Below are 12,434 nucleotides of genomic sequence, written 5' to 3'. Positions count from 1 at the left end.
ACTAGGGGCTGGGGTTTGGTTCCCTACTGAGTACACTCCTACTAAGTGCACTAGGGGCTGGGGTTTAGTTCCCTACTGAGTGCACTAGGGCCTGGAGGGTTTGGCTTTGAGAAGTGCTCCTCCATCCTAGTATAATAGTAGGTTTTGGTTTTCATGGAGGTTTCAGTATACAGTCACCAGTAGCCTGGTGAAGAGGCAGATACAGCATTTCTGATACAGTCACTCTTTCTTCCCAACAATCAATGTTACATTATCAAGTAAACTTTTCAAGTTGTTTTTGTGGGATTTATGCATCGATGTTACAGTGTTATTATGTCTTTGGGTTGTGTTTTAAAGCATTCGATATTATCATAGTTATTACTGTTTTTGTTATCATTATTACTACAGTAATAGTATTACAGTTAGAGAACAAAAATACTGTGGATAGAAGAAGGAGGGGAGAGAGAGAGAGAGAGAGAGAGAGAGAGAGAGAGAGAGAGAGAGAGAGAGAGAGAGAGAGAGAGAGAGAGAGAGAGAGAGAGAGAGAGAGAGAGAGAGAGAGAGAGAGAGAGAGAGAGAGAGAGAGAGAGAGAGAGAGAGAGAGAGAGAGAGAGAGAGAGAGAGTGAGTTAAGTGCACACAACATCCAAAGTTTTCATCAGTATAACGTCAGTAACTATCAGTGAGTATGGTCCGTCAGAACAGAGGCAGTCTCAGGGGAGACTGAGTCGACCATATAAAAGCTACATACTGTACATTAATGTACTCCTCACACCATTTAACATTGTAATAATGGAACTATCAATTATTGGTCAGAAAGCTCAGATCTCTCAAATCCAGAGAGGTTTCTTTAGAACTAGCATTATAGGAACTCCATATGAACAATCAATATTTACATCATAAGGTTTCAAAACAGACTTTGTGTCTGGCATAAGGAACAGAAGAGAAACTAGTACAATACTACGACCAAATTAAAAACAGTTCAGTTGGCCTGAGTATAGTAGACATTACATTACACAACGTATTGGTATTTACTAGAATAAGAAGAAAAGGCAACATCTTACCTAAACTTCACATCATAAAGCCTACATTATGTTCTCATACACCACAAAATAACACTTGTCTTATCAAAGCATACAATGACCGTCAATCCATAATATTCATATTCATTAACATTTACTAAACACAGACAGGGTTGTGTGGTGTTTGGTTAAAGTTGTTGTGACATATATTGGTCGAACGTTATCAAAATAGCTTCTTATATGACCTCTCACATAAAGGACAAAGTGGACTTAGCTCAGTGCTATTTGGCCTACTATCCACATAAGGAGCGGTCAGTAGATGTGCAGTAGAGTCATCATTGGCTTGAGAAGGTTGAGGTCTGCTTCAGCACCACGTAGACCAGTCAGTCTATTGATACACACCAGTCTCCGTTCTACTCTTCACTGTATGGTCTGTACTGTGGTTTGGAAACGAAAACCACCATGTTGACAACACAATCCACGACATGTAAGGTTTTGGTTACGAGCTTTGGAATCCAAGCCAGTCTTTGCAGAAGCTCTTTGTAAAGAATATTTTTTATTTTTGTTTTCCGTAGCTGCTTTAGTTTCTTTCAGTTTTCTTTTACTTTGAAAGAACGTTCTATACACTAAAACGTCTAACAGTTTGATACTTGCACTAGTAAAGTCTTTAAACAGAAGTGGGAGGGGCACATACTGTTTCCTGGTTCTCCAGATTCTATTGTCAGAACAGGGACATCTGTTGGCATGGAGGGGTTAACTCCTGAGGTATCGGCTGGAGGAGAGGAGGGGAGAGGAGAGAGGGAGGAACAGAGGAGTGGTGTCTTAAAGCTCTAGAGGAGGTCTGCCCTGTGATGTTTTCGGGCTGAGTAGGGGGTGAGGTACACTGGTAGAATGCTCTTTGGCTTCTGTGGCATCCGGTTGGTTCATTGTTGTGAGTGACAAGCACTTGGTTCATGGCTGTGTGCGTTCTCTCCCCTGTCCTCTTCTGCCTTTCCCTCTATCCTGTTGTGGGGTCGACTCTGAGGCTCCTTGCCCTCTTCTCCTTGGCCCGGCCATTCTGAAACCACACCTGCACTACCCTGCGTGGGAGCCCCAGCTGCTGTCCCAGGCCCTCACACTGCAGGGGGCTGGGGGTGGGGTGCTCCCTGTAGCAGGCTCTGAGCTTGGCCACCTGCTGGGGGGTCATCTGTGTACGCTGCCTCTGCTGCTGTTGCTGTCTCGGTCCATGCCTATCCACACTCTCAGACAGACTTGGACTGGTGTTCTGGTCACAGTCTTGAATGTTGAAGCTTGCCATCCCATAATTGTATCCCAGAGACAACAGATTGCTATGGTTACCCTCATGAGCTTGGTCAGACGAAGGGAATATTTTTACTGACAGACCTTCTTCCTCCTCTTCCTCCTCCTTTTCCATGTCGGGTTCGTTCAGGTTAAAGGTCAAATCTGTTTTCCCAGAAATGTATTTTCTCTCAGTGGGGACGACCCCGGGGCTTGGGGAGGGATGGAGGGAGGGAGAGAGAGAAGGATGGTGGGAGAGAGAGGGAGAATGCTGGAGGGAGAGTGAGGGACCCTCCCTGTCTCTGTAGGATCCATGGTTGTGAGAAAAGCTGAAGTCATCAGCAGAACCTATCTGATGAGACAGGCCATAGGCAGGTCTGTCAGTCTGGGACCAGTGGCGGGCCCTAACATGGGAGTCCAGGGCACTTTGAGCCTTGAACAAAGCCCTACAGAACGGACAGCGCCTGTGGTTGTCACCCAGACCCACACCTAAACCTCCTCTCCCCAGGGTCTGGAGCTGGCCCTTCCTCTGACGAGCCCTAGTGTTCTGGAACCATACCTGAGGAAGAACAGACAAACACAGCATTATTACATGTTATTACACAAAACATGATTCAGCATTACAAAATTATATATATGTTACTATGAGAATGATAAAGTACCTGCACCACACGTTTCTTCAGGCCTGTGTCACTGGTGATGCCCTCCAGTACAGAGCGGGTTGGGTTGGCGTTCAGACTGTAGCGCTGGTACAGAACCTCTAGCTGCTCTGCACTGATGGTGGTCCTCTGGCGCCTATCCCTCCTCTGCTCATCCCCCTCTCCCTCCCTCTCTCCCCCTTCCTCTCCATCACCGGCCAACACATCACTCATAGGCCTAACCTCTGTCCCTTCCTCCAGCCTACACTTCAGAGAGGGCAGGGCTGGACGGGGAGCAGAATGTGTGTTAGTGTATAGGGGTAGAGCTGAGCTAGGAGCAGAGTGTGTGTTGGTGTATGGGGGTAGGGCTGAGCTAGGAGCAGAGTGTGTGTTGGTGTATGGGGGTAGAGCTGGGCTAGGAGCAGAGTGTGTGTTAGTGCATAGGGATAAGGGTGGTTGGTGGCCGGATGATAACAGGGACTGGTACTGAAGCATAGACTGGAGGGCTAAGGGCTGCATTAGACCAAGGGGGAGGAGAGAGGGGTCTATGGGGAAGGGAAGAGGGGGGAGGTTGGATAAAGGAAGCAGGGGCAGGGGGACTTGGGGTAAGGGGAGAGGGGGCATGGAGAGTTTGGGCTGGTGTATGATAGTTTGAGAGGGGTCAGGGCAAGGGGTGGTTGTCGTTGTGGTACTGTCCTGCTCTGAAAGTGGTTGTGGTTGGGGGGGGTGTGGAGGAGGAGAGGGTGTTGTTGAGGCTAGGGCTCTGGCTTGGGCTGGGAAGAGGGAATTAACTGGGGCTTGGTCTGGGGACAGGGTTACAGATACGGATGCTGGAGGTGGGGGCACAGCTGGGTCTGGGTCTACGGCTGTTGCAGCTGGGGTAAGGGCTGGGACTGAGGTTTGGGAGACAGAGAGGGATTGGGCTTGGTCGAGGGTTGAATCTGAGGCTGGTGCTGGGGGTAAAGGTGCAAGTGCAGGTGCTGAAGCTGGGGTTAGGGGTGCAACAACAGTAGTCTCAGTGTCCCCCGGGGTGAAAGGTGAGAGGGGGTAGAGGCGGTCATACTGCAGCCTGTAGTGTCTGGAGAACCTCTCCAACACTACAGGAGGGATCATCTGGCGGTGAACAAACTCCTGGTGGCTCTTCAGGATCAGAGAGTCAGAGAACAGCTTCCCACATTCTCCACACTGCTTCTCCTCCTTCTCCAGGCATCCCTCCATCTCTCTGTTCTGCTGTCTCTGTCTGCTCTGAGTGCTTTGTAGGGCCAGCTCCCAGCCGTATCTCTCCAGCAGAACTCTGAGGGCCTTCTCTGCTCTTTCCTTCTTCTCGCTCTCCTGCATCTCTCTGTCCCTCTCTCCATCTCCCTCAGGAGGGGAGGATGGGTTGTACTCTTTCTCTGTCTGGTGGAGGGGGGAGTCACTGTCAGCGGTCTCAGCCTGGGTCTCACATTTTGGGGCCTGGGCTGGAGACTGGATGCTATTTGTCTCTGTCAGTGGAGAGGGAGGTTCAAGCCTCTCTATCTGGGGGTGTTGGTCCGAGGTGGTCTGAGGGGAGACAGCTGAGGTGGTCTGGTTCATAAGGGTTGTGTTGGGGTTGAGATGCAGCCCTCCAGCGAGGTAGAAGGACAGGAGCATCTGCTGCTGTAGAGAGAACAGGCTGTCTGGGGATAATGGGAGGGGAGGGAAGAGGTTCCCCTGTTGGAGACTCTCTGCTACTGAAGGGAGGTGCTGCTTTAGGAGGTTCTGCTGCAGTAAGGGGAGGTGTGGGAGCAGTGTTGGACTAAACAGCTGGGGCTGGAGGAGGGCTGTTTGTTGCTGTATCTGGGCCTGGGCTAACTGCTGTTGCTGCTGTAGTATCTGGGCCTGGGCTAATTGCTGTTGGAGTAACATCAGGTCCTGCTGTCCTGCGGATGTGGTCAGGTCCTCTACTCTCCTCCTCTTAGCCTGTTGACCCTCAGCCTGCCCAGAGACACCCACACTCTGCTGTGCTTCACTCAGGGAGGAACAGGGACTTGGGGAGGCAGGGGCTGGTCTGGTGGCAGCTGGGGGGGTTCCCCTGGTAGATGCCTCTCCTCCTCCAGGCGAAGGGCTGGAGGCAGGGGTCTGGGCTTGGACTAAGGATGGGACTGGGGTGTGGGGAGCCTGGGTTGAGGCTGAGGCTGGAGCTGGAGTTTGCTGGGAGTGGGGGTTCAGTGCTAGCTGGGTCCGAGCTGCACGGGCTCGTGTCTGGTGCAGTACAGAACGGAGGTGGATGTCCAGGGTGGAGCTCTGGCTGTAGGCCACCCCACACATTCTGCAGCGGTAGGGCCTGGGGTCAGGGGCCAGGCTGCAGCGGTAGGGGCTTGGTTCCAGGCCCTGGGGGGTGTCAGCAGGACTGGGGCTGGAGTCCTGCAGGGCCCGTCTGGCTTTGGCTCGGTGGAGGTGGGACACAGAGTTATAGTGGACCAGCAGGATGGTTCTCTGCGTGAAGGACTCACAGCAGACTGAACACTTGTAGGGCCGAGCCGGGTCCAGGAACCGCTCCAGAGTCGGGTTCGAGCCCTTGATGAAGGGGCTGGGTTCTGACCCTGTCTCCTCCTCCTCCTCCTGCTGCCCTGAACCCTTGTCACTATTACTAACCCCTGGACTGGGCCTCTCCTCCTCATCTGGGTCTTCCTTTTCATCCTCCTCTCCTTCATTTCCTTTTCCTTGCTCTCCCTCCCCCTCCTCCTCATCTTCCTCCTCCTTATCTGTATCTTCTTCACTCATACTCTCCCCGTCCTCTTCCTCCCCCTCCAGGCTGGTTGGTCGTTGGACGTGTGCTCCACTCTGGTCAGGGTGTGTACCCTGTAGGTGTAGGTCCTGTAGGTGTGTGTTGAGCAGGTGTCTCTGCAGGGCCTCTTGGCTGCGGCAGCGTCTGGGGCAGAGGTGGCACTCTGTTGCCGCCCTCATGGCATGGTACTGCCAGTGCAGCTTCAGCTTCTCCTGCGTCCGGAATGCTAGACTGCACCTGCCACAGCGGAACCTGTAACTATGACGATCAGATGGGGGAGGGGCATCACTAGGAGGAGAGGGGGGTAAGGCGGATGAAGGGAGGTGGCTGAGGGAGGGAGAGGGAGGAGTGGGGGGGGGAGGAGGAGAGCTGGGGGACTCTGGGAGGTGAGAGATGTTGTCCTCTGCTGGATGCTGGTCCTCACAGGGAGCGTTGGGCAGGGCAGGGACATCTTTGGCTGGGATCACTTCTTCTTTATTTATATGGGAGTCGTTTGTTTGAGACTCATTTTTGAGGGACTCCTTTGCATTAGAGTCGTTTGTTTTAGAATCGTTTGTTTGAGATTCATTTTTGAGGGACTCCTTTGCATTAGAGTCGTTTGTTTTAGAATCGTTTGTTTGAGATTCGTTTGTGTTGGAGTCGTTTGAATGGGACTCCATCTGCAGTGACTCTTTCTGCAGAATCTCTGGCAGCTCCACTGCCACCTGGAAAATAATCCAACAACAAAGGTTTTGAACGTCAGTCTGAACCTATCCAGATGACTGATTGCCTTTATAGTCAGTCAAAACAGTGTCTTTCCTGTTTGATAGTGCAGATGGAATAATAATAGTGATGCTCCTTTATTGTCTACATCACCTCATTCTCCCATTACACGCTTTACTTTAGAATTAATAATAATATGAGATGGAGGGAAATAGAATCAAGAGTGTTTTTAAATCAACCACACACACAGAAAGAAAACACACACACACTTGGCATGGCAGAGACAGAAGAGACGCATACACATATGCGGGTGCAGCAGTGAGAGAGTGAAGGTCAGGCTTAATCTTGAGAGAGTAATTGGAAAGCGAGGAACATAATGGCCATCATCACCCCAGACTGAATTAATGAACCTACACTACTATCAGAGAGAGAGGGAGAGGGGTGGAGAATGGGGGGCTGTGGGGGCAGAGAGATGGAGAAAGAGAGGATGGGTGGAGAGGGGGTGAGAGAGAGAAAGAGGAGGCGCAGAGAGAAAGATGGAGAGAGAGAGGGGGTGGAGAGGGGGGAAGAGAGAGAGAACAAGGGGTGCAGAGAGAAAGATGGAGAGAGAGAGGAGGGGTGGAGAGAAGAAAGAGAGAAAGAGAGAAGATTGAGAGATATGAAAAGGGAGTGAGAGAAAAAAGGGAGAGAGGAGAGGGTAAGAGAGTTGAGAGGAGAGGAGAGGGAGGGGTGAGAGAGGGATGAGGGGGAAAACAGGAAGACTAAAATGAAGAAGGCAGTCAAGTGAAGTCAGAGAGGGAGACAAAGAGCACTTAGCATGCTGGGTAAAGTAATGGAGGTTGGTGATGTGGAGAGATGAGCACTCTTTGTTTGCTCGAGACACTAAAAGCAAGCTCCTTCAGCTTGATTGCACTTCTGCTAATAAAAGGTAGCTAGAACACACACACACACACTTACCGTGCTCATGAGCTTGTCCACACAGTCCTGGGCCACACTGTGAGTGAGTGTGAGGTGACGTCTCAGCTGTGTGTGTACCAGTGTGTCCTGGCACAGTGGGCACTTGGCAGTAGCCTGTTGGTCAGTGGTGTGCTTGTCGGTTCTGGGGCGTTTGGGAGAGAGGGGGCTCTGTGTCTCCTCCAGCCCAGAGAATGATCGCTTGCCTGGGGATAAGGAATCTCTCCTCTCCCCCTCCTCACTGCTTCCATCTAGAAAGATAACACATATGTTAATACACAGCAACATACACAGCAACACACACAGCAACACACACACACACACACTGATTGATCCAGTATTGATTTTCTATTTAAGAGCCTCCTGGGATTCAGACTAGTTCATTCAGACCGAATACCTGCTATTGACTGTTTAATACAGAGTAGTAGACAGAGTTAGACCAGATTTAGACCAGACAGAGATAGAACAGAGGAAAGGAGGAGTCATTTGAATGGTACTCGGAAGTCTAGTTTCGCTGACCCTCATTAAGCCTAGTCATGGACTAAAAAGCATGGTCAATGGAGAATCTCTATTGACAGTGTCTGGGTAACTGGCCCTGAAAGTTATATTCTGGAATATTACAGACATTTTAGTCATTTAACAGATGCTTTTATTCAGAGTGACTTACAGGAGCAATTAGGGTTAAGTGCATTGCTCAAGGGCACAACGGCAGATTTTTTCACCTAGTCAGTTCTGGGATTCGAACCAGCAACTTTTCGGTTACTGGTCCAAAGCACTTAACCGCTAGGCTACCTGCCACCCTACAGTTCAAAAGCAGTGAGTCGGTAGGTGCTCGTTAGCGTTGTCGGGGTGATAGGGGATGTAACGAGCCTGTGTATTGACAAATCAATTAACCCAATTGACCCCTGACCATAATCAATCATTCCTTCTCTCTCAATCACTCTCGCTTCACACTGCGCCATCTCTCCAAGTTTCTTCTAATTTCTTCTCTCCGTTGACTTATCCTAGGCCTGCAGTTAATTTTCTCTATCCTATTTAGAAATTTGGTCTGGACTGATGTACAAAATATGGTCGAAATTCCCTCTCGCCAATGTCTACAATAATCCCATACTTGTTCAGGAGGACTGAACAAGTGCACACTTCAGAGAGAAGGGAATTGGAAAATAGCAGCTGAGTTTCTTACCTATCTCAGGATTGGGACACTTCCTGATGCTGAAGATCGCAGCTAGCTCCTCTCCTTTATTCAGGCTCCTCCTTCTCATAAGCTGCAAGTGGTGAAGCTCCTCCCTCTTATGATGACCTGTGGAGTGGGTGTGACTCAGTAGGTGGAGTTTAGAGCGGGAGGAGTAATTACACAAGACACAGTGGAACGACCAGGAGCCTCCATCTACTTCACTGTCATACTGCTCTAAGAACTAGAGAGAGAGGGAGAGAGAGAGAGGGGTGAGGTGGGGTTATACAAGATGTGATAGAAAAAAAGATGTACATAATAAATCTAGTCTCTGTGTTTGATTTGCTGTCTATATCCCAGATATTTTCTACATAATCGTATGGTTCAAGAACAGCAATTATTGTGTTTGTACTGACCCTGTAGACTCTGAGGCTGGCCTGGTGTTGGGAGTTGACGCTGTGTATTTTCAGTTTCTCCAAGCTGGTGGTCTGGAAGTCACACACATTACACTTCAGCTGGACCAGGTTGCCTGTAGCAACCAATTTCCCAACTTCCTCCCAGTCCACGACCTCCCCCTTCTCCCCTCTCTCCCAGAGGTGGGCAGCCAGCTGGTAGCGGGCCCTGTGTCTGTCTGTCTGGCAGTGCAAGGTGAAGTTAGCTGTGAGGGGGGTGCTGTAGCCACACAGCCTGCAATAGCAGCCTCCGGCCACCAGACAGCGCCACTCAGACTGGGGAAGGGAGCGGGGGGCGCTCAGGTGAGACCCAAGAGACTCCAGACTGTCAGAGGAGAAACTGAAACACACCAGGCACCGGAACACACCATGGGACAGTGGAGAAGAGGGAGAGAGAGACAGGGGAGGAGGGGGAGAGGCGGATGGAGAAGGGGATGGTGAGGAGGAGGGAGGAGGAGGAGAGGGGGAGGGGGTCAGGGTTGAATCCAGGGCAACTGGCTCCTCTGCTGTTAGTTGATGCATATCCAAAGACTGCTCCCCATCTAGAACACACACACAAACAGGCCGGGAAAAAACACACATATAAGCATGGATATAATCAAGTATCGACCTAACTTGATGTGCCAGTGAACAGAGCCCAACAGAACAGTTACTGAGTATGTGTCCGTGTGTGTGTAGTCTCTCACCTATGCTGTGTAGCAGTGTGAGTTGAGGAGGTAGACTCCTGCAGTGGGCCAGGTAGTAGCTTCTCTGCAGCTGCAGTACGTTGTGTGTGTGTTTCAGGCGCAGCACATTGTGTGTGTGTTTCTCGCTGGTGGTGTGTATCCGCAGGTTTCGCGCAATGCTGGTCTCATAATCACACACCTCACACCGCCACCTCTTACCCTGGGAGGGGGGCTGGCTGGGGTAGAGCGGTGTGTTTGCAGGGGGCTGCGTGACTTCGGGGTGTGTGTGTCCGTACACCTGATCGCCTGCCGTGTCTCTGACAGTGGAGCTCCCGCTGTGTGTGGAGTGTGTGTGTGTGCTGTGCGCAGGTTGTGTTTGTCCCGCTGCCTGTACATTGCTGAGGTGTTTGTCTGACTGCATGTGTATGCTGAGGTTTCCTTTAGAGGAGGTCGCGTAATCACACACACCACAGCGGTAGGGCTTGTACCCACAGACATAGCTCTCCCCCCGGGACAGACGAGGGTGGGCCTTCCCTGTGCTACAGTACAGACACACACCCCTTGACCCTCCACAAACACAATTCTCTCCCAAGCCCCCACACACACATGAGCCCCCAGACTCTGGGTGTTTTTCTCTGAGGTGGACTTGCAGTGTCTGCTGGGACTTGTAGTGCCAGTTACATTTGGGGCATTTAAGTGTCTTGCAGGAGTTCCGGGAGTGCATCAATGCCATGTGACTGTTCAGTGAGCCGGGAGAGGAGGGTGAGGAAGAAGAGGAGGGAGAGGGGTGGAGGTATTTAGATACAGTCTCTATGTTCTCATCTCCCTCTCTTTCTCGCTCTCCATCTCCCTCATCATCTCTTTCTATTTCCATCTCTCCATCTCCCTCTCTTTCTCCATCTCTCTCTTCTGGATTGTTGTTTGGTTTTAGAACTTTGGCAGTGTCTCCATTGGCAATAAGGGAAGTGTGAGTGGCATCTGCCCTACCATCATCCTTAGCGTGTGTGCTGGTGGACTCAGACAGGGCAGACTGTTGGAGTTTAAAGCTCAGAGGAAAACTAGGACTATTGCCCTGCACTCCTCCTGTGTCTCTCACCTCTGTCTCGTTCTGAGGATAAGGAGAGGAGGGAAAAAAGATGGAGCGCTTTGGAGAGGTGGAAGGAGAGGTAGAGTGCTTTGGAGAATTGGAAGGTGATAATGAGAGCTTTGGAGAGGTAGAGTGCTTTGGAGAATAGGAAGGAGTGATATGGGTGTTACTGTTCAATGTGCCACTGGCTATAACAGTGCTGTAAGCAGAGCTGTGCTGGCACTGTCGAGGTAATAGACTACATTTGGATTTGGTTTGGCTTTGGTTTGAGATGGCCTCTTCCCTTTCCTCCTCCTCTTCCTCTTCCTCTTCCTTCTCTTTTTCCTCTTCTCCTCTGTCTTTGCTGATGAGGGCTGGTACAAGGTTTTTCTTCCCACTGTTTCCTCTCTGTCATCCACTAGTAACAATCGTTCTTTCTCCTTTAGCTTCTCTTCCTTCTCTTCCTCTTCTTCCAGTGTCACTCCATCCTCCTGTGAGTATACACCCCCCTCCCCTTCTGGGGTCTCCTCTCTGCCTGCGGTCCCCTCTGCACCCCCCTGCTCTGTCTGGGTCAGGTTGGAGGGCTCTTTGGCAGGGGCCGGGGCTGAGGTACGAGAGGGCGACCCATTACAGGGAATCACTTCCGGGGTCAGGAAAGGATGAGATAATGGCTTGGTGCTGATGTCAGGTTCACTATTCTCTCCTCCCTCTCTCCCTCCATCCCTTCCTCTCCCTCCCTCACCGCTGTCCATAATGGCTCCTACAGCAGCCACGCATCACTACCCCACCTGAGAGAGAGAGAGAGAGAGAGAGAGAGAGAGAGAGAGAAGAGAGAGAGAGAGAGAGAGAGAGAGAGAGAGAGAGAGAGAGAGAGAGAGAGAGAGAGAGAGAGAGAGAGAGAGAGAGAGAGAGAGAGAGAGAGAGAGAGAGAGAGAGAGAGAGAGAGAGAGAGAGAGAGAGAGAATACCCACTAATTATCAAAAACCAGAAAAGAAAGCAATTTCCCAAACCTTCCATAACAAAGCCATCACCTACAGAGAGATTAACTTGGAGAAGAGTCCCCTAAGCAAGCTGGTCCTGGGGCTCTGTTCACAAACACAAACAGACCCCCCAGAGCCCCAGGACAACAACACAATTAGAGCCAACCAAATCATGCGAAAACAAAAAGAGAATTACTTGACACATTGGAAAGAATGAACAAAAAAACAGAGCAAACTAGAATCCTATTTGGCCCTAAACAGGAATACCTGACCACTGTGACTGACCCAAACTTAAGGAAAGCTTTGACTATGTACAGACTCAGTGAGCATAGCCTTGCTATTGAGAAAGGCTGCCGTAGGCAGACCTGGCTCTCAAGAGAAGACAGGCTACGTGCACACAAAATGAGCTGCACTTCCTAACCTCCTGCCAAATGTATGACCATATTACATTTACATTTGAGTCATTTAGCAGACGCTCTTATCCAGAGCGACTTACAGGAGCAATTAGGGTTAAGTGCCTTGCTCAAGGGCACATCGACAGATTTTTCACCTAGTCGGCTCGGGGATTAGAACCAGCGACCTTTCGGTTACTGGCACAACGCTCTTAACCACTAAGCTACCTGCCGCCCCATATTAGAGACATATACTTCCCTCAGATTACACAGATCCACAAAGAATTCGAAAACAAACCCAATTTTGATAAACTCCCTTATCTACTGGGTGAAATACCACAGTGTGTCATCAGAGCAGCAAGATTTGTGACCTGTTGCCACAAGAAA

At 50.4% G+C, this 12,434-nt stretch overlaps 1 protein-coding gene across 1 annotated transcript; it reads right to left on the bottom strand.

Annotated features, from left to right (window-relative positions):
- Positions 1–1,997: 1,997 nt before the first annotated feature.
- On the bottom strand, positions 1,998–11,427 carry LOC311135315 (uncharacterized protein; the record flags this gene model as incomplete). The annotated part of the gene is made up of 13 exons (XM_084169264.1): positions 1,998–2,490; positions 2,671–2,837; positions 2,941–3,200; positions 3,736–3,809; positions 4,148–6,369; positions 7,325–7,572; positions 8,505–8,736; positions 8,909–9,486; positions 9,631–9,635; positions 9,732–10,380; positions 10,597–11,039; positions 11,102–11,279; positions 11,418–11,427. 13 exons carry the CDS (start codon positions 11,425–11,427, stop codon positions 1,998–2,000), a joined length of 5,559 nt encoding a protein of 1,852 aa, XP_084025390.1.
- Positions 11,428–12,434: the final 1,007 nt, after the last annotated feature.

Source organism: Coregonus lavaretus, assembly GCF_964263955.1.
Source record: "Coregonus lavaretus genome assembly, chromosome: 9".
Taxonomy (NCBI): Eukaryota; Metazoa; Chordata; class Actinopteri; order Salmoniformes; family Salmonidae; genus Coregonus; species Coregonus lavaretus.
This window is presented reverse-complemented; position numbering and strand designations above follow the sequence as displayed.